General features: G+C 41.0%; 2 protein-coding genes and 2 long non-coding RNA genes across 6 annotated transcripts; all 4 read right to left on the bottom strand.

The window, feature by feature from the left end:
* Nucleotides 1–1961: 1961 nt before the first annotated feature.
* Nucleotides 1962–11550, bottom strand: LOC146758579 (kinesin-like protein KIF20B). 2 transcript variants are annotated; one of them, XM_085514508.1, is made up of 9 exons: nt 11289–11550; nt 10732–10793; nt 10409–10528; nt 9003–9198; nt 5356–6559; nt 4777–4915; nt 3924–4046; nt 3366–3527; nt 1962–2172 (listed from the first exon to the last, which is right to left on the bottom strand). In XM_085514508.1, exons 1-9 carry the CDS (start codon nt 11479–11481, stop codon nt 1972–1974), a joined length of 2400 nt encoding a protein of 799 aa, XP_085370634.1. In that variant the 5' UTR covers nt 11482–11550; the 3' UTR covers nt 1962–1971. The 2 variants fall into 2 exon arrangements, with proteins under 2 accessions (XP_085370634.1, XP_085370635.1); XM_085514509.1 differs by having other exon boundaries at nt 5356–6556.
* Nucleotides 11551–13924: 2374 nt separating this feature from the next.
* Nucleotides 13925–16353, bottom strand: LOC146758578 (obscurin-like protein 1). 2 transcript variants are annotated; one of them, XR_014933986.1, is made up of 3 exons: nt 15996–16353; nt 15080–15349; nt 13925–14442 (listed from the first exon to the last, which is right to left on the bottom strand). XR_014933986.1 is itself a non-coding variant. In XM_085514507.1 (2 exons), exons 1-2 carry the CDS (start codon nt 16243–16245, stop codon nt 15174–15176), a joined length of 426 nt encoding a protein of 141 aa, XP_085370633.1. In that variant the 5' UTR covers nt 16246–16353; the 3' UTR covers nt 14991–15173. The 2 variants fall into 2 exon arrangements, 1 of the variants encoding a protein (XP_085370633.1); XM_085514507.1 differs by lacking the exon at nt 13925–14442 and having other exon boundaries at nt 14991–15349.
* Nucleotides 16354–20571: 4218 nt separating this feature from the next.
* LOC146758577 (uncharacterized) lies at nt 20572–22824 on the bottom strand. Its single transcript, XR_014933985.1, has 2 exons — nt 22474–22824; nt 20572–20627 (listed from the first exon to the last, which is right to left on the bottom strand). It is a non-coding gene; the product is annotated as an uncharacterized LOC146758577 (long non-coding RNA).
* A 928-nt stretch (nt 22825–23752) lies between these two features.
* On the bottom strand, nt 23753–26192 carry LOC146758576 (uncharacterized). Its single transcript, XR_014933984.1, has 3 exons — nt 26121–26192; nt 25417–25533; nt 23753–24016 (listed from the first exon to the last, which is right to left on the bottom strand). It is a non-coding gene; the product is annotated as an uncharacterized LOC146758576 (long non-coding RNA).
* Nucleotides 26193–26526: the final 334 nt, after the last annotated feature.

Here is a 26526-nt window from a genome sequence, read left to right as displayed (position 1 = left end):
GTAAATAGCAATCAGTCCTAGAGATACTGTTCCTATACAGGGGAGGCAAGACAAAAATAAATAAACCCTTAACCACAATAAAATCCAAACACAGTTTAAGAAAGCTTGTGTTTATTTCAGCCTCAATGGAGCCAGTTTGAAACTGTCAGAGAGACACGGTACACCTATATACAAATTTAAGAACACAACGGAGTAACTGTTACTGTTTATTAACAACCAGTTTTAATAATACGATAAAAGTATGTCCTGAGAAAGGGGAACAAACATGCTTCTTCAAGGTTTTTTAGCTGTTCTGGATCTCAGCCGTCGCTTGATGATCAGATGATCACTTTCCTTCTTTTGTTCCTCAGATTCCTGAAGAAAACATTTCAAAAGTTACTCATCCTTTCACACAAGACTGACAAGCTCTTCTTGACCCACGCAAACATATTTCTTCCCCTAAATTGATTTCAGAATGGAATTTGCTTATTATATTTTATTCAGAAAACTATGGGATACCGAGATCATTTTAATGCAGCTTAATCACAAGGAACAAATATGGAGAATGTACAAAATCCTGTTTATCTTAAAAAAGCACACACATCTGAGGAAAGCCTGAAGGCAGCTTTCATTTTGAAATACTTCTTTTCAAAAGAGTATTATAATACTTGTTTTGTGAAACATGAAGCGTTCAGAAAACATTTTTAGCCTCAATCCCTGTAGCTATGACTTGCCCAGAATTTCAGTTCTCGGTTCAGTTCCCTGTTCTCAGAACTACAGTGAGAGAAGAAATTATCTCATCTTCTTCATCCTCTAACAGAAAAAAAATAACATTTTGGTTTCTGCCCCTATCATTCGTCAAATCATCAAAAAATTCAGAGGGATATTAAAGTATGGGCAAATGATCACTATGCTGAACAGAAAAAGGACTCTAATATAATTAAAAGATGCAGTTCCAACAGAGCAAGAATGTTCTTAGCACAATAGCTGCCGACAGAGTCATGAAACTGGCACATCAGATCCTTTGCAAGTTGGCTTGGACAGATCATAGTTTAAGCATACCTAAAAAGCTGTCTAATTCGTGCTCTAGAAAAGTGTGTAGTAGAATAATCCCACTCCAACACACTGAAATTATCTATGATTCCAAATTAGAAGACATCTCCGTGATTGCTACATCACCTACTTAGTAAACTGTAAGCCAGCCAAACACAGAGATCTTTGAGGACAAACTAAAACAGAACAGCAGGAAGACCAACAAGAATGACTTGGTAGAATAAAGAAATACCTCAGTACTTTCAGCCTCCCCCTGCAAATAGATGAAACCTCCAGTCTGTTCGGACTCCTTAGTAGTTTATTTTAAGCCAAGACTACAGTATAATCGCTTACCGAAGAAGCAGGTATATCTAGAGGGCCATAAACGACAGTGGAATACAGCTTCCTTTTGCATCGTTTTGGCTTGGTCTCTCCTTCTTCGAGACTTTCAGGTTCGTTTGATTTAGGAGAACTTACTGCTGACATCAGCTTCTTGGCTAGAAGAAATTTGTTTTGATACATAAACCAATCAACTTACTGGTTTTGTGAGTCTTTAAATCAATGAATGCAAAAAAAGCTTCGTAACAAACTTGGTTTATAAATGACACGTAAAATTTAAGTGAAAATACTCAGAAATTGTATTTGTTCATCAAGGTTCTTTATTGCTTCTATAGCTGAAACAGTTTATAGCTTCAGGTACGGCAGCTTAAAGCACGCATTAAAATGGAGTATGAAAGACAATCATGGCTCAGAAGTCGCTGGAAGTCAGAAACTTCAGCAGGAGTTAAACAACAGGCCTAACTTTCGTGCTGACAGAAGCACAAGACAGAACCAACTTTCTCTGTATACTTGTAGGTTTTCACAAATGTAATAATGAATCTCTGAAGAGACGAATAAATGCATTTACTTCATAAATCAAAGGACAACTTAACATGGCAGACAAGTCTAAGAACACATACATTAATAGCCTACAGCAGAAACAAGCCATTCTACAGTGTCTAGGAAACATGGAATAAAACTTATTCTACACCAACCTTTAGAGTGTATAATAGAAGGAGAGCTTTGAATAAAATCTCCAACTTTTTGCAGTGTTTCATCCTTCTTTTTAGTCAGTCTTGAAGCACGTACTCGCTTTCTCAGGAAGTAGTCTTTTCCAGATTTCTGTTCAACAGAGATGTGAACATGTGAAACAAGAGCATTGTTTAAACTTCATTTTAGTTCAACGTTATTTTAAGTTGACATTTTGAGCTTTACTACTGACACCTCTGTTCATTATGCTGATGATACCACAACGGCAAGTAATGTAGACAATTTTACACCCTTTAGGGAGTTGTCAAAATCTCAGCTATTTCAAGGCATACGTTTCTTAAAGTTTCTTAATAAGGCAGTAGTTTCTTTAAAAGTAGCTCCCAAGCTGTGGAGTTGTTTCTTACATAAGCTGTTCTAATTACATAAAATAAACAAACATACAAAACAGAAGACAACAGATGGGAAAAATCTACTACTCATACTCTGACCATGCCAAGGATACTGCTATCACATGTGAACATCTGTTTTTAATAACTGCCATGCATATTAATGATATGAACCTTAGTTTAATACAAGGGCTTCACTTACAAAAGCACACGATAATACACTAAAGCTTCTCTTCCCAACTATTCAGTGTGCAATATCCTTCCCTCCAAATCATTACACAGTACAGCCATGACACGCTCTGGGGACAGACTGACTTGCCCTTTGGTTAGCTTATGGAATTTAATAGGAAGAGCTCATAAGCATGTAAGATTCCCATACAGGTATACACGTAAGTATAAGACACTGCTTCTTTCGTGTGACCACACAATTACAGGAAGTCCCAAGCTAGCTTCAAAAGTAGAACAAAAACCAACCATTTTCTCGTCACTTGCAGAGGGTGAATTAAAAGACATGACAGATTTTGTATTTTTCGTGCTCTCACTTTTCACAAAATCCTGGGAAAATAAGACAAGTTTCAGCCATGAAAATTCAAGAAACCTGAGACAGAACTACTGTCTGAGTATTGAGCCTAGCTTGGGATCCGGAAATGCTGTGAATTATCGGAAAAAGCTACAGATGTCCAGTCTGACTGTAGGATCATAAGCATCAAACTGACATCTGCTTATCTGAACTACTGAAAAAATTGAAATTTTAGTAATTAACAGAAATTCTGTTTCTGAAGAACAAAAATAAAAGCTGGTGCTATTTTTGGTTAGTTGCACATGATGTCAATACGACAGTGTTCAAGAACAGAACCACACCCAGAATACAAAGAGCAGGTACAGGAGTCTTACAGAATTTATGGGTAGCTAATCAGGTAGGAGGAAAGGAGAGCTGACCTTGCTTGAATCCTTTAAGGCAGATTGTCTCAGTTCTGCTATTTCTGTCTCTTTTTGTATGGCAATAGAAGCCAAAGTTTTGAGCTGTTTTTCCAAAGCTTCTACTAACTGATCTCTCTCCTCACGCCACTTTTGAAGATTATGGTCCTTTTCCTCCAGCTCCTATATTTCATGTTGAAAGAAAAGCATACACAGTAGAAACAAGCAGAATCTTTAAGACAGCCTAGAATTAATAAGTTTTTCATATAGCATAAATAAGGACTCAAGCTGATAAAAAGAGTTTATGGTAAGACATTTCAATTAACATATCGTGATGTCACTCAACAAGATCAGGTTACATGCATGTATTACATACGTATTTACTATGCAGATTATTGTATTTAAAGCAATCTGCCAGTGCTCTGTAGTGACTAATTATTTGAATATCTTTCATGGTCTACCACTAATTTCAGTTGGCCACTTTCATTTTGCTCTATTTTTTTTCTTTTTTGACCTTTTCCCTGTTGCTTGGAAAACATGCATCATTCATGTAATAAAAATTAAGAGCAAGTAAAATACCTGTTTAAGTTGTTGGATAGTATAGTCTTTATAATCCAGCTCATCCTTAAACTGGTTATTAATCCTTTCAAGTTCTTCTATCTTGTTCCTGAGGGATTCCTCCACAAAACGCATCGTGGACACCTGTAATGTAAGCACAGCTCACGGTTAATTAAAAGACTTCTGTAATCCAACCTGGCCAGATACTTCTTTGTTAAATAAAGAGGAATTCACAAACAAGTGCTGAGTAGGAAAACGACAGCAAGTGCAAGGTTACCAAGGAAGACATGAATTCATTTTTAAGCTTCAATTTTCCACCCCAAGCACACCCAATAAACATTCAGACTAAGATCCTGCAAAATGGGTTTTAAGATATCTTCTTGTTTAATAATTAAATTTTAACTATTAACATCACTGAAGCTGAAATTGAAGAAAAAAAATATACACGCTTATATTAAAGAGCCTCTGGAAATTAGTCTATTTCTCTTCAAGTAAATAGCGTTCTTCTTCCCAGTTATCAGCGTTTTTTCACAAGACTTAGGTTTTAGGCTTTGGAGTTACCACGGATACCAATGGCAAGTCACCAGTAACGTAGAGATAATAACAAGTCCCCTCCAGAGGCAGATTAGCTATTCTCTTCACAAACCTTATTCCAGACTACCAACCAACTTTACTTTCCTCTGTTCATTATCTATGTGAAACCATGTTTTAACTTCTGGTCCCCTCTAGAGCTTCAATGGCAACTTTACCTAAGATTTGCTGCTAGCCACACTAGTGTGAAATTTCCAGCTTCATAGCTAAAGTTTGAGAAGTTTTAACAGCAGAAAGCCAAGCATAATCTTACAGAAAAAAAATATCTCAGTTGACTACAAACCTCGCTTTGTACTTGCTGAATTTGTTTCTCGGCATCAGAATGTTTGTCTTTTAGATCTGCATACTCTTCTTCTTTCCTCCGCAAATCTTTTTTCAAATTCAGTACAAGGGCAGAACTCTCAGAAAGAATATTTTCTAGCCTTATGTTAAAAATAAAGAGACAAAGAACATTACTGTTACACATCTCATGGAAACAGCAATTACAGCTTAATCCATGCCCTGCCTGTTGGTTTCTATTTGTAAATAGACTCTTAAATCTATCTAGACCAGTGACAAGATTTAAACAATTACTTTTGAATTTCAGCTTGCTTCTCATAATCAGATGCTGAAGCAATAAATTATTCAGATGCTATTCTGAGGGATGTACAACAAAACCACCAGAAATCCCCATATTATTCTTTATTTCCTTGCACACTCCTGTTTTCCCTTGGAACTCAAGTAGCATACCAAAGCATCCTAAAGTAGTAGTTTGGCCATTGATAAGCATGCAGATGCATTAAGTCGAAGGGATGTTCCCATTAACTATTTTTAACTCTAGTTCATTCTCAAAGGGCTCTAAGTTAACTCAGTGGTTACTTACGATTCTATACGTTGCACTTTCTCCATTTCACTCTTTTCCTTTTCCCAAAGAGAGTGTTTCATCTGCTCCAAGCTGTTTTTAAGCTGCATAACTTCTTGAATCAGATTTGCTTCATTGCTACTTAACTCTTCAAACTTTTTGTCTGCATTTGCAGACTTCTCCTGCAGAGTTGCTGTAACTGTCTCCAGATTAACAATAATAGATTCTTTTTCTTTAAGTAATTCATTGAGTTTTGACACATTGTCTTCCATTGTCTTGGAAGCCTCCAGGCAATATTCAAGCTCTCTTATTTTTACCTCACAGTTGGCAACTTCCTCCTGAAATTGTGCAATCACTCTCTGATCTTCTGCAGTCTTTTCTTCAAACTCCTGAGTTTTCTTTTCTATTTGCTCATGTAACTGATTCACAAGATCATCTTCCTGACTAGTGTGAGTTGTAATCTCACATAGCTTCATTACAAGTTGATGATTATGATTTTCAGCATTATTCAGTCCCGCCTTTAGGTTTTCATTGTCTTGAAGCAGTGCTTTGATGTGCTGACTTTTTTGTGAGGAAACATCAACAATACTTCTGCATACTTCCCAAATCCTTTCAAGACTATAGTTAAAGGAGAGGTCCTGCACAAGATCTGAGATGGAAGAAGTCTGTGACTGAATGCATGCAGAACTAATTTGAGATGTCCCTGGCTCATCTTTTTCACAGTCTGAGGAATCCTTTACACTGACAAAGTCAGTACCGATGGCGTGAAACTCTAAGTGACATTTGTATAATTCATCTAATTTGGTCCACATTTCTTTTACTTGTGACACTTTATCTATTATACATTCTTTGGCAACTTCTATGTTGTTAGTTAGTTGGGCATTTTTGTCTTCTAGTGTCATATTTATAGATTTCTGTTCATCCAGTTCAGAAGCAATTTCCCGATAGTCAGCTTGACCCTGCAGAATTTGTTCACGGAGGGCATCAGCTGTTTCTTCAGAAAAAGAAAGCTCAATACGCAGGCTTGTTACCTGCTTACTGAAATCTTCTTTTTTATTTTTTTCTCTTCTGCATTGTTCTTCAAGCACAGTTAAATGATGCTCCAAGATTTCAGTTCTTTCCCTCAGTGCTAGTACTTCCTTTCGGTACGCGGAGCACTTTTGTTTCATGTGTTCAATTTTCTTTTGCTCTACTGTGTTCTTTTTCTTTCTCTCATTTACAACTACTGTAAAACAAACAAACAAACAAACAAAAAAAAGGGAAAAGGAATGTAGCTCAGATTGATTAAAATCATTATTACATAGCAGTTCACAACACCAAGTAGCAACTTCTAAGTGAAAAACTGTCGTAATATGCAAGCCATGCCCTCACATCACATAGTATTTGATACTAGTGAAGGAATTAAAGTTCTCTGGACACGTAATCAGGTGCCTCAGATTTCTATACAGAATTAACAGCAAAAGGTTTTCAGTCTGGAAGAACACATTTACCATGGCACTACTCAAAGCTTCCACTCCACACCAGTAGAAAATCTAATTAGATTTAAGAAACATGGGAACGAGATAGATAATTCACAGCTATATTCTTTCTATCTTCCGTGCTTCAGCAATCCCTATAAGGCAGCCAGGAATCACTCCATCTACATCTAAATGGTAGATAAAGAGTTCTCTAAGAAATTTCAATCCAACTCACAGTCCTCTTACTTTCAAAAGAAAGATAAAACCCTGGACAAGTTGATCACTTAAGTGTTGATATCTGTCTCTCTTATTCAGTTGATCTCTAAACAAAATATGAGGATTCCTACTTCTGTCCACACTTACTCTTTTGCATATAAAGTTCACTCATAAAGTTGTACAAATTTGCAGATTCAAGTTTCCATAAATATTCCATTAGCTTGGGGCTGTATTATTCTTTAACTGGTGAGCAATTAGCTAAAATCACATGCATTTTCTTTCTATCAAAAGCGACTTCTGCTGTATTTCATCACTGCTTTAGAATCCAGTTATGTCCATTCCATAATATGCATACTTTAAGTATTAGAAAAATAAATATAAGTGAAGACTTACTAGGGATTGGGTCACCACAACAATATATTCCATGGTGATTCTTGTACAGTCCTTTTATTACTACAACTACAGAAATGAAGAATTTTATAGCGCCCACGTGCAGCCTGCATTACATACAGATTCACATGTACTGCATGGAAACAGCCTCTTAACTCATCTAAGGAGTTTTATATACAGCCCTCAACTGATTTAAAAGTCATACTGAAGAAACAGCAGTGGCATATTCCACCCCAAACCAGGTTTTGGTTTTGACTGCTGCTCCCAGCAACACTAGTGAGGGGAATATGATTTATAAGTAATCTAAACACTTTATGCTGAAAAGAACAAGCAAGCACTAAAGCAAGATAAATAAGACTAGGGAGAAGATGTGTAATGTTCAGTCTAGAAGCTCCTTACAGAGGAAGCAGGGAAAAAGCATTATTACAGAGCATAGGAAACAAGACCTAAAAGCTCAGAGAATGGTGTAAATACCCTGAACTTGAAGCTGAGATAACCTAGCATCTCCTAAAACACTTTTGCTCGTGCTACTTATATAACTAATTCTACAAAAGAACCAGCACAACATACCTGTGCTCATTGTTCTACTGTGTATATTTAACATAGCTAAAGAATATATACTAAGCGGTTTTTGAAATTGGACGCTATTAATACTCACAAATAGAAGAAAATTTTAACATGATTGAATACTCAGTACTTCTTAACAGAAAACTTCATGCTGACATTGTGACTATCAGCTACCCATTTTAATTCCTATGTGGAGCATTGCTGTCATTAATTTTTAAATGAGAGCTTTGGTCATATGATTAGAACAAACCCACTACTATTTGGAGTATGGAGGAGTCCACATCCCTCCCTCAGTCTCTGGTAAGATGCATATTCGTTATGCCATTCAGTGGTCACATTAGGATTCAATATTTATGCCAAATAAAGGCAGCAGGGACAAATCATCCAAGAACAGCATCTCATCCAAAGAAGGCCTTGACTTTCTCCCTTGCACATATTTTGCAAGAGGAATACAGGAAAGGAAGGGACTACAGCTAAGTTTTAGATTTTCCCTTCTACATTGTATATGCTTTCCGTAATTCTAGGAACACTGATGCTCAGCTGTGCCCAGAAGTGAAGTTAAATGCATCAGAGCTTATCCAAACCATTTTGCTCAAATATTGCCCATGAGTGAGCAATTGGCAGGTCGTCAACAATTTTGATAGTTGCTTCAGGAAAAACAAAACAAACAAACAAAAAAAAAGCACTTGAACAGCTGATGCTACTCAGAAGATCAGCAACAGCAGTTGAAACAATCCTAAAGAAACTGCTTTAAAACTATTACCAAATCTGCAAGTGCATCAACAGATGAGGAAAAGCAGCAAAAAGGAAAAATATAGTGCAAAAAACTTTTATTCTTAAGCATTCAAAAATGAACAGCATAGGACCTTCTGAAAAAGGGATATTTACATAACAGTTACTTCTATTTACAGTTTAACACAGTGGCTTTTCTCCTTATACCATAAGGTACGCGCTTCACAGCCTTTTGCTTCCTATCCGGAATAGGAAGCAATTTATTGTTTTGGAAGACACCCTGTTCAACGATGGAAGAAACTGTACCTTTCTTTGGAGGTGGCTCTTCCACAGTAGGCTTATCCTCGTCAGTACTGCGCTTTCTTCCCACTTCCAACTCAGTTTTCTCTTGTTTCAGTGCTTTAACTGAAAGCACTGAAAATTGGCTGCTTTCAGTTCCTTTATTAGTGTTCTCTTCTGCCGGTTCTGCTTTAATGGTAGTTAAATGGTAGGTAGTCTTTTCCTGTATTGATATAAGATCAGTTACATTGAAGCTTAACAAAAGGAGCACTTAAGTCTCAGTAATCTTCTGTAGGCAAATATTTACACAAAACCATACAGCTAAAATATTTACCCGGTGACTCTATAGACATCAGTTACAAATCTCAATAGCAGACAGAACAAGTACACCTTCAGATAATGACAAGTGCAATACTCGGTAGAGTATACAAGGGAAAGCAAGAGCCTAGCAGGTTACAAAGTAAAAGACTTGCACACAATCAAGAGTTTACCAGTTTATCAAAGAATTTCCTGTTTCCAAGAAGTCAACAAAATTACAAACATGGTCAAAGAGCAAATGGTCAGCTCTCATACAAGTTCATCACATCACACTTCTGCTAAGCTGCTAAAATCACTTTCATCGTGACAGATAGAATCCAACCTTAAAGCTTAGTCAGCTCTGTCACGCATATTTTAGATTGTGTCCTTGACCACAAGTGAAGCTTCCTTACTTACAAGATGACGATTGTTAAGCCATGCTGGCACTGCCAAGGACTGATTATTCATCTTTAGTAGCTTATGAAAAGAAAAGCCTCAGAAGTGTTCAGGCCACACAATCTCACAGATAGAGTTGGAGCCTTGTTCTTGGAAGAAGTAATAGGCGAGGACATGACTACTCATCACAGTCAGCTTTAACACCATGGAAATACTAAGTTGCAGTGATGCAGACAGTCAAAGACTAAGAAGGGTCAAGTTGCTAAGCTTACAAGGTTAGAGATCTGAGTGACAGAATTAACTATAAATGTTACTTCAGGCTACCAAACATCAAAAAATGAACAAAAACCACCAGAAGTGGTATGCACACATACTTAATCAAGCTAGTCTTCACATATTCAGTAGCTCGCAGTACATTAGTCAGGATAAAGTTTTATGGACTGCATAGAACGTGGAGATATCCTGACCATTCATACTCGTACTTCCAACTCTACTCAACATACTTTTACTGTTGCTCTTCCTCTGATGTAGGAGTGTGAGGCAGGAGTTAGTGGAACACGCTGATATTTTTGTTGTTTGTGTTAACAACAACTACCTTCAGATAAATTTGAATTGTTTACAATTTCAAGCGAGTACCAGCTACATACAGAAAATCAGTTTTCCAAAAATGTGTTGATTACAAGCATAGAATTAGTGTTTTCCTTTTTTTGTATAAGGATATGGAGATGTGTAAAACTCACATAGTCTTTTACTTTTTCTTCTAAATGAGATTTTAAGTCTTGTAGCTCTGTAATAATGTCATCTTTCTGCACCACGATGTCCATTAGCTCTCGAATCCTTTCATTTTGTGCATTCATTTTCTTGGAAATAAAAAATAAAAAAAAATCAGTCATCAGTTTCTAATGGAGTGTTAAGTAGCTGAATTACACAATGCATTAAAGGCAAATTCAGTTAAGCTAAGCTCAGTAAGAAATCTATTAATGGAGCCTACTGGAATAGCATTTTAAGCTACCACAAGTTGGTATTAAAACAATTTTACACAACATCTTCTTGATAAAGTTACCTCAGTTGCTTCTTTAAGTTGCTCAATAGACTCATCCAATTTAATCATCTGCATTTCAAAGTCTGTAACACACAGAAAAGGTTGTATTACATAAGTAGCCAATAGATAGTTTATTAAGTAATCAATTTTTCCAGATATTCTAATGTTTAGGTAGCTTTTGAACAGATTAATTAATTTGCATGTGGTCTTCACTTATTGGGAGTGATTCAAAAGTTTTCTATATTTCTTGGAACGAAAACATTGCATCAACAAGACATAAAGAAGAGTAGAGATTACAATATAAAAGTAAAAATCAAGATATAGACATTGAACCCCATACTTACGAAAGCGTAAAGCTGCTAGTTGCAGTTTAAAGGAGAGGGGGAAAAAAAGAAAAGAAATAACCAAAAACCGTGGAATTGCTGAACCTGAATATACACAAGGAACAAACTATCACTTATCTACAGGCTATGGTTCCAAAGGTAGAACATCTCCTCTAATATCTACTCAGACTGGTTATTTCTCTTTTAGATTAATGAACTATTTCTGTCTTCTACCTTTCACATCGCATAACTCACCTTTGTTCTTCTGCATCAGCTCTTCTTCAGTTTTAAGTAGTTTGGTGTTTTTCTCTGTTAGCTCTTCTTTGGTCTCCATCAGTTCAAAGTTAGTTTTCTCCAGCTGCTTTTCAAACCAGCCAGTATCTTCCTTCGGGTCCCCCAGGGATACAATGGAACTATGTGCTGCCTCAGCTTGCTCTTTAATATCCATGACATCATAATGCACAGAATCAAGAATGCCCTCAGGATCAACACAGGTGTCAGGCACTATGCTATGTTCTCCACCCTGAAACGTAATTTATAATCAGTTAAAACTGGTGAATAGCTGACTACATAATAGCTGTTATTTCTACAGATAGTCTGGATAGCCACTATGAAGACAGCCATACAAGAAGTTTTTAATTTCAGCTTCAAAACCCACCTCACAAATTCACATACAACATGACAGTGATTCATATGGGGGGAAGATAAGTGGCATTCTAGTAACAGCTAATATATTTTATAGTATTTGATGACCACGCTCCCTTTTTTTTTTTTTTTTTTAAATATTACCCCAGATTGATCTCCTTCAAATTTAACGTACAAGTTCGGACTCCCCTTTTCTTTGTATACAGCGTAAATTTTCATTTTGTGTTGCAGAAACAAGGAAAACGCCCAAATTCCCAAAGCTTTCTGAAACTGTTCTTAAGGCTCAGCAACTATTCCTGCTAGATGAAGAATAGATGTATCTTGCTCATCATACAGCAACACAGCATGCACTTCTTTGTAAACAGCCTTGTGTTTCTATAAGATGTGGCCATAACATTTAAATAGTAAAAAGGAAAATATTTAAGAAAAAAAAAAGAAAAATACCAGGGTGTCATGGTTTAATAATTTTGTAATTTTGCTATCAGTATTCCACATCATAACGTCATATAAAGCATGAATAATTTTACTGCTCCCGAACACTTGCAGTATATTGATGATATTGTCGTGTGGGGCCATACAGCAGCAGAGATTTTCAAGAAAAGAAAACAGATAATCCAAATTCTTTTGCAAGCTGGTTTTGCCATTAAGCGCAGCAAGGTGAAGGGGTCTGCCCAGGAAATCCAGTTCTTAGGTGTAAAATGGCAAGATGGGCATCGACACATCCCAGCAGATGTGATTGAAAAAATCACTGCTATGTCTCCTCCCACCAACAAGACAGAGACCCAATCTTTTCTGGGAGTAGTGGGCTTTTGGAGAATGCATGTCCCAAACTACAGCCACAAAGTGAGCCCCCTCTATCAGGTAACACGGAAGAAGAATAATTTCTCATGGGGTCCTGAGCAGCAGCAGGCTTTTGAGCAGAGAAAACAAGAGATAGCCCATGCCGTGGCCTTGGGGCCAGTACGGACAGGACAGGATGTAAAGAACATCCTCTACACTGCTGCTGGAGAGAAAGGTCCCACTTGGAGTTTGTGGCAAAGAGCTTTAGGAGAAACCCAAGGCCAACCCCCGGGACTTTGGAGTCGAGCATATAAAGGGTCTGAGGAGCGCTACACTCCAACTGAGAAAATCTTAGCTGTGTACGAGGGGGTTTGGGCTGCTTCTGAAGTAGTTGGGACAGAGGTTCAGCTCCTTCTAGCACCTCGCTTGCCTGTGGCCCCCCTGTCACGGACACAGGTAGATTTTTGTTTAAACCGTGACAACTACCCAGAATGCAGCATAAGGGAATTTTTGCCTAGAACTCTGGAGGACTATTTTTAACTCAGAAAGGTCAGAGATAGAAAGTTCACACTGATTTCTGGGTCACCAGCCTCACCGTACATCAGCATTTTTGGTTTTTAAATGATACATAAAGTTCTCAATGGCACTGCTCTGGTCGGTAGCTGCCTTTCTGTGCAGCTTGCTCTGTGCATGGCTTGTGAACCGCTATTCAGGCCAGACAGCTGCAGCCCCAAAGACCTGCCATAAATGTACAAATTCTACCAGGATAATGTCTTGGTAGTGGAGAAACAGGATGCGCAGTCATATGGCTCTCACACATACCTTGTACAACCAGCTTGGCTCTGGACTGGGCATCACCAATGTCACAGGTGTACACGTCACTGTCACTTTTCTCCAGATTTTTTATGCTCAGCTGCAGGTCTCGTCCTTTCTGTGCCCTCTTGTATTTCCTGCCAGGCCTGAGCTCAGCAATGCCTTTCCTCCATATGATGAAGGATGCGGCTTTCTCGCTCTGACATGTAAAAAGTGCACTTCCACTTTCTTCCATTTTCACATCTGAAAGTTCCTTGATAAAGTAATTAGGTTTTTCTGGAAGTAAAAAAAAAAGGATGAGGGTGTAGGACAAAGGGATTTGTTACCCCAAAAAGTCCCAAGCATACAGAGGTGTCCTGAATCTCCTTTGCCCTCATTTCAGAATATCACATAGAGATGCAAAGAGTCTAAGAAGACCACAGAGTCCACCCATTTACATAGGTTTGATAATTCCAGTAGATATCTGGAAAGTTCAATACCATTATACATGCGCTGCTAGGATCTCATCTGATAAACTGCATATAGTTTTGATTACACATATTCAATATAGACTAATTCAGATTGCCATCTTTTCTTGGCTCACTAACAACCAAGATCATAGAACCATAGAATGATCACAGAATCATAGAGTGGCCTGAGTAGGAAAGGACCTCAAAGAGCATCTAGTTTTAAACCCCCTCCAAGGGGTCACCAACCACCAGACCAGGCTGCCCAGATCCACATCACACTGGAGAATCATTCGGTTTCCAGATTATTTTAAGGAAAAGATTTTAATCCATCGTATTTTCTGAAAACTAAGAATTGATCCTGCTCAAGGAAAGAGAAGAGAAAAACATCACCCACAGGCTGCAGATATTTACCTCGACTTCTCTACATGCCATCCCCAGTGTGCTTTTCAACTCACCTTGCACAGTGACCCTGGCTTTTGTTATGGAGTCCTCTGTCTCACAGGGGTACTCCCCACTGTCCTTGACAGTAGAGTCATGGATGATCAGAATGGCCCCAGTTCCCTCCTGCTGCAAGTCGTACTTCTGGCTTTTTCTGATTGCTTTGCCATCCTTGTACCACCTGATGTTCAAATCCGGTTTTGACAGCTCACTGCTCAGGCTGATGTCCTGCCCTGCTGCTGCTGTCTTATCCTCCAGCTGTTTTGAAACCTCAGTAGGTTTTCCTGGAAGAAAACATTGCTTTTTGAGTAACATACACTTAGGGTAGGATGCCTCTCTCAAAATACATGCATCTACATGCTGGAGATAAGTTGGAGAGGCACTTGCAACAGACGCCATCCTACAGCCAGCAGTAATCTGCAAAGTACAGACAATAGAATTCCAGGCAGCATTTATTCTCTCTTAAATCTACCCAATTGAGGATGATGAACCATGTCTGAAAACTGCCTCTTTCTTCTCTCCACTCATCACACTGGAAGCCTCGGATGATGCTCTCAGATGCACATGTTCTAGATAGGAATTTGTTGTACAGCTAGATGATGTGAAGGCCATCCCTTCAGCTTATACTTAGAGGATATTTGCTCCCACAGTTCCCTCAACAGAGCATTCCTGATTTACTGTTAATGGAACAAGCTGTAGTGAGATGCCCATTGCCAACACTACCCCAGTGCTTTGGGTAGTTCTCACATTTGTGTAAAATGTTTTGTCCTTTTACTTATTTTTAAGAGAAATTCTCAGTGCTTCGAGGTTCAAATAGAAGGTTGCTATTCACTTTAACCATATTATGAGTTAGCTCTCACGACAATCTTATCAGAAGACAGTTGAAGGAATCAGGCCCCAGAATCTCTCCCATCTCATTACCTTTCACAGACAGAGAGGCTTTGGAGGTTAGACCACGGGCAGTAAAAACGACTTCCCCAGCGTCAGTAGGAGTCACAATTTTGATAATGAGAGCCTATTTCTGACTCATGTTAGAAGCTTTAAATCGCCCACCACTTTCCACTCTGCTTCCAGTCAGTGTCCAGTTGAACTCATCAATGCTTTCATGGGACAGAATGCATTCAAAAGTACAATCTTCTCCCTCCTGGATTTCAGTGGTTTTCAGCCGTTTGGTAATGCCACTATTCAGCTCTGGAAGGTAAGAGATAGGTTAGTATGAGGTTTATATGGAGAAAAGGCATTTGTGACTGACATGAGTAGCAGTACTGGTGTTTTAACTCAGGATTTGCAGATCATGGCTGCGTTCCTTACTGATGTATTCTCTAAGACATTCTCCACTCAGAATTACCAGAAAGCTATAAAAAAAAAAAGAGACGTGAATCTCTTGTCTTTGCTCTGGAAGAACTACAATTAGAGCAGCTCAGTCCATGGAGCAGAATGAAGATTCAATGAGCTACAGAGGGAACAACGTAACAGAGAGGACAACTCTAGGATGCTGCGTGAGAAAAAGGGTTTTGTCTATGACAAGAAATTAAATGTTTCTATTAGCTAATTTGTTACCATCCTACCCCTACTGGTGTTCAAACCATTTCTCCATTTTAGGGATGTTTAGAAAGGAAATATTTCCAGGACATTCTTGATGTGTTTGGTGATTTTCATGGCAAAACAAGATACATTTACATCAAAAGCAATGGGAATTTTCCAGACATCACTGTGCTAAATTGCAGTAATACACTTCTATTGTAGAAACTATTAAGGCTCGTGGGGGAATAGGTGTAAGACATAGTGACCACACTGAATGTGCTTTCAGCACTCCTTTAATTTCCACAGTACTTACCCTGAATGCCGACCTTTGACTTGGCAACATCAGTGCCAATATCACAGGTATAGAAACCTGCATCTGACTTCTCGAAGTCATGGAGAAGGAGACATAGGGTCTTCCCAGACTGTACCAGCTCATACTTGTTGCCAGAAGTGAGCACAACACCGTCCTTCTTCCACACTGGTTTGACCTTCTCTTTAGAGACTTCGCATTCCAATTTAATCACACCCCGCTCCTCACCAAAAACATCATCCAAGGACTTCATGAAGACAGCAGGCTTCTCTGCAATTAAAAGGGCAAAACAGAACAATGTGATACAGAAGTTGAGACATTTCCAGTTGCTTTCAGATTTTTAAAGAGGGATAAATAAATCTTTACCAGCACTGACGACACCAATATAGAACCTAAAGCAGTTTCATGTGTGTTGACTGAATGCACTTTATGGAATTCTGAACTAATCAGTAGGAGAATACAGGGAACAGGAGGGACAGCCTGCATTGCCTTGGGTGGGACTGATATCATATGAAGTAATTGGGATGCAGCTCTTCTAAAGCTGGAGAGCTGGCATTGCCCTCACATGGAGCAGAGCTCATACAGCAGGCCACAGGATTAAGAGGATTAGCTGCTGAACAATTTTGATTTTCCTGTTTTATTGACTCCTTTTATCTATCTTCTATTTCACACATCAGATGTTTATACTGGGGAAAAAACTTCCACCAAATGCAAAAGAAAGGAGAAAGAGGAAATCCTTCAAACTCTGAGCGCATAGAGTAAAAGAGCTTAATTGCTGGGGAGAGCAGATTAGAATCACAGTACCCTTAGAATTGGAAGAGACCCTTAAAGGCCATCTAGCCCAGCTCCCCTGCAATAAAAAGGGACATTCACAGCTAGATCAGGTTGCTCACAGCCTGGTCATTAGTCATCCCAGAGGCAAAACACACACTGAATGATCTCTCCCTGCTGTCATAAATCCTTGGAGACAACAGCATTGACACTGCATGTTACTGAAGCAGTAAAAGAAACTGCTCTTGTAACTCTCCTTGTGGTAAATAAAATGATGATAAAAAGCAATGGAATGCTTTGGCAGGACACCAAAACCATCCTCCTTCCTTGATATCTGCTGCAATGGAACCTTCCACTGGAAGAAAGCCCCTGATGACTTGTCACCCCAGAGAGGTGAGCTTTAGAAGCAGGACTGCTGCACAATAGAATGAACTGGAGCTCCTTAGCATCTCTTACATCCAGGAGGGCTGTGATCAGACCCACCTATCACCTTCAGGTGCGCTTTCTGACACCTTGTCTGACTTCACTGTCACTGTGCCAGCATCCTCAGGCTTAACCTGCTTCATTGTCAGTGTGCAGCAATTGCCAGCGTTCTTGATGTCATTGTAATTGTTGGTGTAAAGGAGGTTGCCATTCAGGAACCATTCCACGTCCTTGTCATTATGGGACAGCTCGCAGGAGAAGACAGCAGAGCTCTCTTCTTCAATTTCCACATCCTGCAGGTGCTTCGTTACTTCTACATTGCGGGCTGTGGGGAAACAAGGTGAACTGTTACCACTGTTACTATCAATCATACTGGGATGTGGTAGAATGGTTGGACTAGATGATCTTTGTGTAATCTTCTCAGTGAAGATTATACATTTATAAAGTTAGCAGGAGAGAACGGCAGAAATCAACCTCAAGAAGAGAAATCTGAGGTGAAATAGGACATGGAAGAGGCCACCCTCCCTGCTCATACCTTCAGCTGTCAGCGTGGCCTCAGTCTCTGCAATTCCTGCCTTGCACTTGTACACACCAGCATCATCGGGCTTCAGCTTCAGAATCTTGAGCTCTGCTGAATGCTTATCCCTCTTGATCTTGTACTTCTCAGAGGGCTTGATGAGTGTGTGGCCCTTGAACCATTTCACAACCTTTGGAGAAGGCCTGAAGTCACAGGACAGGATGACAGAATGATGTTCCAAAGCTGTCTTGTCCTCCATCTTCCTGGTGATTTGTATATGGTAATCTGCAAAGCAGGGGTGGAAGAGAAGAAAGGATGAGGACAATTGGAAGAAGAGGAAAGTCTCTTGCGTGTATTCCATTCCAATTAATGTCATGTTCACAATGGTTCTTTGAACGACTCTAAAGATAAAACAAACGATTGTCTATAGGGAATGCCATTGACTACATTTCTATAAAGTAATACTGTATATTATCTACCAAATGCAAGGTCCAGCTCTTGTTCTGTGCTTATTAAATTGCTCCCAATTGTTGAGGCTTTTATTCAAATAAGAGTGAGTTGAAAATATAACAAATACTTCAGGATGTGAATGGAGACTCTTATGCTGGGGACAACAGCAGATAAAAAGCCTGCAAGTTTCTTTCAGATGAAATCAATGACAAACTGCATCAAATTTTGGTGCTACCAAACTTAACCTTGTCTAGTTCAGAAATACAATTAATTTCACCTGATTTGACTTCTTTGGTATAGCCAAGGACAAAACCTCAGCTCTGTAGATCTGAATAGTAAGCACATCACAGCTATTCAAACAGATCTTTGCACAGTGCAGCGTTTTCAAAGCCTGGATATGTTACCTCTGACAAGCAGATTGGCTGTGGATTTGGATTTGCCAATTGAGAACTGAATGGTGCTTGTCATATCAGTGGTGGTTTTCGGTATGGTCAGCTGGTGGATGGTGCCTTCTTGCTGCATAATCAAGTTTCTGCCAGCCTGTAAGACTTCCCCACGTAGGAATACCACTTGGGAGGTTTCACAGAAGGAATGGATATCTCGCATTCAAATTTGGCTTTTTCAGGCTCAGTCACATCCTCATCACACAGCTCCTTTACTAGATTAATGGATTGCTCTTTAAGAAGGATGGAACAAGAGACAGCAGAGATTTAGAAGGAATGTAAAAAACCCTTACATTATCACCCTACTTACTCACATCAGCATTACTGCACATGAACACTACACCTATCAGCTCAGAATGCCTTGAAACATCATTAAAAAATAATAGAAAGAAAAGAATGTTGTTAAGAAGTCAGACAATAAGACTGACAATCTGAAAAGAGCCCAGATCTTCTGATTCCCAGTTCAACATCCAAATCAAACCATGACCTCCCCATCCCAATATCAAACTCCTCGCATTACGAAATGGAAAAGAGGTTCATTGAAACACGGACATTGATAATTACTTTGGTTAAATACAGCAACTTAGCTCTGAACAACAAGTTTTCACCTAGTAAAGGTCTCTGTAGCTCAAATGTAATGACTCTACTTAGGAGAAATTCATTTTCCAGGAAGTTCTTGCCCTTATAATTTTAACAGTGGCAAAGCTGGGGACTGAACTCTTGAGTAGTGTGCTAACTCAAATGTCTCCCTTTTCTTTATCACACTTAACATCATATATATACCCTAACATTGTATATATTAAAAAAAAAACCAAAACCCTGTGTTCTTTTCAAACAGCAAGAGAAAATGAAGAAAAGGTCAAGCTATGTTTTTTATCCCTCAACGTTCAAACACAAATCTGAAGTCTAAACGTAGAAAATCAACCTCCTAAGAAAATAATCCGTCTTACTTTGCAAAAGTAAATCCCAAAAGAGAAGCTGGATATTTTGTGGGCAGAAAGGTAGGTAGGTAGGAGTTTTTATTTCTGTGAAAGGCCCTGGTGGTGTTTAACTTCCTTGACATTAAAGCAAAGGATGTTAGCTCGTTTATAACATAAGATAATTTAATCAAAATCGTCATCAGAAGCATAATTACCTTTAACTGAAAGATGGGCACGAGATTCTGCCTTTTCTGCTAGAGATTTTATTTCTGCTGCATCCTTGACTTGGACACGTGTGTAAGTCAGCGAGTAGCTCTTTCCTGAAGCAGAGAACCACAGAGTCACTAAGGCTGGAAAAGACCACTAAGGTCATCTAGTCCAGCCACCAACTCATCCCTACCAAACTGTGCTCTTGAGAGCAAACCCACAACTACACTTGGCTTCCTTGAGCAAAGAGCTCTGAGGCACATGGCCAGGCTGAGCATCATCCATCTGGTTTCACAGCATCACTGCCTGTTCTCTCATGTCAATGAAACCACACATTCCTCCACGTCCACATCCCCACCAAAGCGTAATCTAAACATGGCTTCTACAAGGACTGACCAAATGCAGCCACCGTCACCTTCAAAGTACCTGATACAGAAGGATCACACTCACTGTCAGACAAAACCTCTTTGGAGAGGTGAACTGACTGCCCTGTTCACCCCCACTTTCGAAATAACTGCACTCATTTCCTACCTGCTCCTGGCAGTGTGGGATGGTGGGATAGCATCACACTTCCCACACTAAGCATCCCACCATGTCACTTGTTCCACCCTAACCTCAGTCCCAAAACAAAAGGGGAACTCCCTTCTGAACCTTCTTCATTTCAGATGTCTTATATGCTTGATCTCCAACCCACCCCCCACTCAGGAGAAAGATCCCCCTCTTACACCCTACCATCTTGCCACATACTGATGTTGTCATCAGCCTTCAGCTTGTTGTCATCTTTGTACCACTGGCTCTGAACCTCATCGTGTGAAATCTCACAGACAAAAGATGCACTCCCATATTCATTCACTTCCACATCTTCCAGTGCTTTAACAATCTTGATATCTCCAGCTGTGAAACACTAGAGATATATTTGTCAGGGTATTTCCAGAACTGAGTGCAGCATCTTTTCCTTACACATATTTGCATAGAAAATAAGTAGGATTATGTTTTATTCTAAACCATCATCCATTCCTGAGTCATTTCTCTCTTCAACACAGTCAATGCATTATTGCCATTGAACTAAAAGATAGACTTACTAGCTACAATGGAGCTCCCTGCAAACAGTTTTCATGGAAACCAGAATCTCATTTATTCTAAAACCTTTCAAGCAAAATTAAGGGTAGAAAAACAATAGAACTGAATGAATCTTTAAGGTCATTTAGTTCCAGTCCCCCTGCTATAGGCAGGGACACCTCCCTCCAGACCAACTCTTCTCCTCAGGGTCAAGGCTTCTCTCAAATCATTCTCCTCTAAGCCTGTGCCTGTGCTTGGGATTGCCCTGACCCAGGTGCAGGGCCTTGTACTTGGCCACACTCAAGTTCATGAGGCTGCCAAGGGCCCACCTCTCCAGCCTGTCCAGGTCCCTCTGGGTAGCATCCCTTCCCTCTAGCACATCAACAGCACCGCTCAGCTTGGGGTCATCTGCAAACTTGCTGAGGCTGCATTTGATTCCACTGTCCTTGTTGCCTACAAAAATGTTAAATAACACTGGTCCCAACACCACCCTCCACCTGGACACTGAGCTATTGACTGCAGCTCTCTGAGTGTGACCATCCAGACAGTTCCCTATCCTGCAACTGGTCCATCCATCAAAACCATTTTTCTCCAGTTTGGTGACCAGGATGTCATGCAGGACAGGATCAAATGCTCTGCACAGGTCCAAGTAGATGATGTCAGTTGCTCTCCCATTATCCACTGATGCTGTTACTCCATCATGAAAGGCCACCAAGTTTGTCAGGCATGGCTTGACTTTGAGGAACCCATATTGGTTACCACCAATCTCCTCATCTTCATTTTCCAAACTATGCCAAGGAGAACTAGACAGAACTCTACAATGTCGTGTCACTACAAACCTGTCTGAATCATTGGCTTCTCTGCATGCTCATCACTAGTCTCTCCTTAGCTTGTGTGCCCACAGTGTATAGGGAATGTCAGCCACAAATCTTACCTAGGGGACATCTTTGCTTCAAAGTCCCTTGAACATCACACAATCCCTTTTAACTCTCCAGGTCTGCACTTATTTGTGTCAGAATCAGACCATATTTCTGTGCTGCTATTTCCCTTTCCTTCTGAAGGGCCTGGATACAACTTGGATTAACCAGAGGAGCAGAGTTCCTGCATAAAACAGCCTGTACTGAAACAGCAACCCAACCTGGTTGCAGACTGAGAGAGAAAATGAGAGTTCACCACCTGTGAATAATGAGACTTCTCTTATTTCCCTGGGAAGTAATGCCCACTTTTTTACTTTGACGGAGCTCCTTCCCATCATAGAAGGGAAAATATCAAGTCAAATCTACATTAGTCCTTCCATCTCTGCACTCAGCAAAGGGAGCCTTCAGATCTATGCTTAATTCACCCAATTCCCTAGAATTAATGGAACTGTACTTACTGGAACATATGCTGAAGCTTAAGCACAGTGCAGTGTTTTCAACATGTAGGAATAGCTATAGAACATGCATAAATTCTGGCTGACCTATGACAGCTTAAAGCACTGCGGAGGACTGTTAACAAGCCCGTTTGGACATCACCTTGAATAAATGACGTTATCCCCAAGTAAGGGAAGGAACAGCTGAGCACCGGGGAGGTACACAAAGGGCCAGAGCAAACTCTCACACTGTCAGGTGCAAAGAAAACTGAGATTTCACCCTAAAACCCAGTTCACAACAAGGCTACAAAATCCTGGCTGAGAATTTCTGAATGCTCACCAGTTGTTTCCAGCTCGAAGGTCATCTTCTGGCCAGCAGCCTCGCAGATGTATTCTCCAGCATCTTTCTTCTCCAGCTGCTCCACAACCAGACGCCGTGTTTTGCCCACAGATTCCATTCTGAACTTTCTGGAGGAGGCAAGCAGTCTTCCATCCTTGTACCATTTTACTTCGGTTGGATCCTGTGCTACTTCACAGCTGAGGGAGGCACTTGCTGCCAGGGCAGCACTCACCTCTTTCTGCACCTGCTCCTGGTTTATAAACACAGGTTTTGGCTCTGAGGGAAGAAAAGAAAAACAGAAGGACTGAAATGAGACCATCTTGTAGGTTTGTATGTACAGGTTGGAACAGGTTTAGGTTACCACTTGTGCCCAAACTAATAGCCTTCACTAGAGAATATCAGCTCTTCTGTTGAAACAAAGTGTCAAATCTAGGCAAGAAAGAATCTAGGAACTGAAGGAACCAAGAGGGTCCTTGAACACCAGTCCCATGGTTGCAAGTCACTATGCAAACATATTGAACCCAAAAGAACATCTGTCCTGCAGGCAACCAAAACCTGAGTTCCTTTTACTTAAGACCCACTGTGAAACATCAAAACACATAAACATGTGATAGTCAAACCACTGGCTGCCTTTTCATGACCCAGAACAGTACTCCTGGCTTCCTGAACAGACTCCTCATGGCCTCTACCATTGCCACAACTGTGACTGTCAAAGGCACAAAGGAAATATGCTCACCAACGCAGTCCTTTGTTCTTTGTGTGTGATTTGCAGATATCTATCTTACTTTGAGCTCTGGGAATAGTCAGCTCTACCAGGTCTCTTACTGTGAGTAGCAGACTCACCTATCCAGATGCAGCCTCCAACATAAAGGCATAGTAAAAAGGCAGTGTACTACTAGGAGAAGTTCCTGCTTCTCCTGCCATGAAAGGCTGCACGTACAACATGCACTCCAGCCTCACTGCACATACTTAGCTTAGTCAAATGTTTCGGTGAACAAGAATTACAGTTTGGGATCTCAGGCACAGGAGAGATTTGAATAATATCTTGAATATTGCTTCCATTGTACATATATCAGTAATTATTATTCTACAGACAGACTGAAACAGGTCTTTGTGCCATACTAAATCCAAATACTTGCTACAAACCCAGGCAATCAAGTATAGGGGAAAAACCTCAGCACAGACTACTGCACCTGGAGCACTGTATAATAGAAACTAGATTTTACTTTACTGTTCTCTGCTGTATTTCAGACAACACCTGTCTTACCTGTGACACGAATCTTGAAGGTGAGTTTCTGGCCAGCAGCCTCGCAGCTGTACTCCCCTGCATCTTTCTTCTCCACCTGGCTCACCACCAGCCGACGCTGTTTGCCCTCTGACTCTACCCTGAACTTCTTGCTCGAGGTGATCAGTTTCCCCTCCTTGTACCACTTCACCTCCGTCTTCTCCTGGGCCACCTCGCAGCTCAGCGTGGCATTTTCTGTTGGTGCAGCCTTCACCTCCTTCTGCACCTTCTCCTTGTTGATAAAAGCATCTTCTGCTTCTGGAATTTAAGGCAAACGGGCACATTTAAGACATGAATCTTTTCTACACAGCCTTCCCCAAATGCCCAAATTAGTCTTTGGACTGTACCGTTGAGGACAGCTTTCCCACTCACATTTCCTGACAGTGCTATGAACTGAATGCCAACATCTGAACTATATCAATTGCCAGTGAAGAACTTCCTCCCTGCCAGACCAAAACAGCTTAGATAGCCCTAAACTTGTTTTCATTTCCACCAGTATCATGTTCCAAAATCTTCAAAAATTAAAAAACACCCCTTTCCCCACTGTCCAGCAGCACACCAGCATACGCAGTCATTGAAAAGTCTGTTTCATACAAGGGGACAGGCATTAAATTGTCCAAACAAGCTGACAGCTGTAAGTTGCTTTGCCAGCAAAAGCCAGGTGAGGGTCAAGGTTAAATTCTGTTTGTAATTAAGTCATAGTGAGGAAATGTATTTTTCTCACCTACATATTTCTGAAAACAATTCTAATATCTCCTGAGTTTTCAGAGGCAGTAATAAAATGGTTTCCCCTATGGAATCATAGAACGATTTGGGTATAGAAGGAAGCTTTAAAGATCATCCAGTCCAACCTCTTGCCGTGGTCAGGGACATCATTCACTAAATGAGGCTGCCCAGGGTCCCCATCCAGCCTGGCCTTGGACACTCCAATGATGAGTCACCCACAACCTTCACCGGACAATCTGTTCCAGTGTATCACCACCCTCATCATAAAGAACTTTTCTCATGTCCAAACTGAGTCTACCCTCTTCACTTTTGAAACTATTGCCCTTTGTTATGTTGCTACAGACCCTGGTAAAAAGCCTTTTTCCACTTTCCTATCAGACTCTCCTAATAAATAGAACGCCTGTCTTCCTCCATTTTGGAAAGAAAAGTACCAGCTTGAAGCCTTTCTATTTTTAAGCATTTCTTTTGTACCTGCTATAGAGAAGAAAACAAAAGAAAATACAGGAAAACCTTTTTAGTTGCAGGTTTCTTTAATTTAATAGAAACCACCAGTGCCGCCTTCTAGCATTGTGACCAAATGCTGTCTCTGAGACTACTTAGGAAGAAGCATTTGCAGGGGTGTGCTTGTGCCCTGAAGATATCTTTAATATTCTTTAATTTCCCCTGAAATTATTGACTTCTCATTTTGCTATCATTGCATCTACTTGAGATCCCCAGGGAAATTCCCCAGTTATTTCCAGTCTGTCTTAAGCTGAGGCTACCCAAGTCCTAAGTGTTCATAGCTTCAGAAGGCAAACAAAACAGTGCATGAAATAAACAGAATTTAAGCACCGTCTACATCACTGAATGCTGGGGCTGAATGTGTCAAACCACTTAACTTTCCCCTCCTTCTTTGTTGGGGGATTCAATACAGTCGAAACAATTTCTCTCACCTGTGACATGAATCTTGGTGAGTCTTCTCCTGGGCAAGCTCAGCGTGGTATTTTGAGTCAGTACAGCCTTCACTTCCTTTTGTACCTTGTCCTTGCTTGTAAACACGTCTTCTTTCTCTGCAGGGACATCAGAACAGTCAAACCGTTTTGCTGTAGTCTGCTGTAGAGCTTACTCCAGTTCCCCGTTTTCACTATACTTGCCCTTCACAGGGAGCATCGTGATGCCTCATTAAGACAGGAAAACACTTTCCTCTCTATTTTGCCTTCATGCGGGGGGGGCACAGCGTAAGGCAGCGGCTTTGAGGGGGGTGTTGGGGCTGTTTGGCACTGGGGGGGGGTTATTGGGTTATTGGGTGCCCCACCCCCACACACAATGGGGTGTTAATGTGGGGGGGGGGCTTAAATCAGTTGCGTTCCCTATAGCGCCGCCCCCCCCCCCCCATTAACCCCCCCGTTTATCCTCACGGCTGAGCCCCCCCCCCCTCAGCGCCCCATTCATCTTGATGGAGGGGGGGGGGGGGTTTGGCACACGACCCCGGCGCGGCTTAAGGCACATCGTCGACAACACCCCCCCCACCAACCCCACCCGGGGGGGGGAGGGGGGCGATGTGGGGAGGGGGGGGGGTTGCGGGGTTGGGGGAGGGGGTGGGCAAAGCGCAATATGGGGGGGGGGGGGGGGTCACAAATTGGGGCGTGGTCTTTACCTGGAGGGCAGCGGCTGCACAAAGAGCCCGCGGGGGTCGGAGAGCAGCACTTTGGCTGGGGGGGGGGGGTCCACGGGGTCCGGGGGTAATGCTGCCCCACCCCCTCCCCTACCCCACCCCCCACTGCCGACCCCCCCCCGCGTTGCCCCCCCGCCCCAACGTCAGCTCCTGCGGCAGCTCCTCGTCGCTCTCCTCCTCCTCTTCCTCGTCTGGGGGGTCAATATGTGGGGGGGGGTCCCATCGGGCAGCGGCAGCTCCGCCGGCTCCGATTGGCTGAGCCGCAGTGCGCGGGAGCGGCTGTTGTGTGCCGGTCGGTGGAGGGGCGGCTCTTCATGGAGCTGCCCCGCAGCCAACAACAGCCTGAATGAGATCCTGGAGTCCCAGACGCTGGAGGATGAGCTGGGAA

This window comes from Coturnix japonica, chromosome 13 (genome assembly GCF_054131305.1).
Source record: "Coturnix japonica strain WE chromosome 13, WE-NBRP24, whole genome shotgun sequence".
NCBI lineage: Eukaryota > Metazoa > Chordata > Aves > Galliformes > Phasianidae > Coturnix > Coturnix japonica.
Note: the sequence above shows the minus strand (reverse complement) of the source record. Positions and strands in the feature narration are given on the sequence as shown.

Excerpts from the sequence above, each read along its gene's own strand:
- LOC146758579 (XM_085514508.1), bottom strand. The coding sequence starts at position 11,481 with ATGGATATTAAAGAGCAAGCTGAGGCAGCACATAGTTCCATTGTATCC. Across the intron at positions 4,916-5,355 it reads AAAGTGCAACGTATAGAATC|GCTAGAAAATATTCTTTCTG; the intron begins GTAAGTAACCAC and ends TTTTAACATAAG. Across the intron at positions 4,047-4,776 it reads TTCAGCAAGTACAAAGCGAG|GTGTCCACGATGCGTTTTGT; the intron begins GTTTGTAGTCAA and ends CTTACATTACAG.
- LOC146758578 (XM_085514507.1), bottom strand. The coding sequence starts at position 16,245 with ATGAAGTCCTTGGATGATGTTTTTGGTGAGGAGCGGGGTGTGATTAAA. Across the intron at positions 15,350-15,995 it reads GTCAAAGGTCGGCATTCAGG|AGCTGAATAGTGGCATTACC; the intron begins GTAAGTACTGTG and ends CTTACCTTCCAG.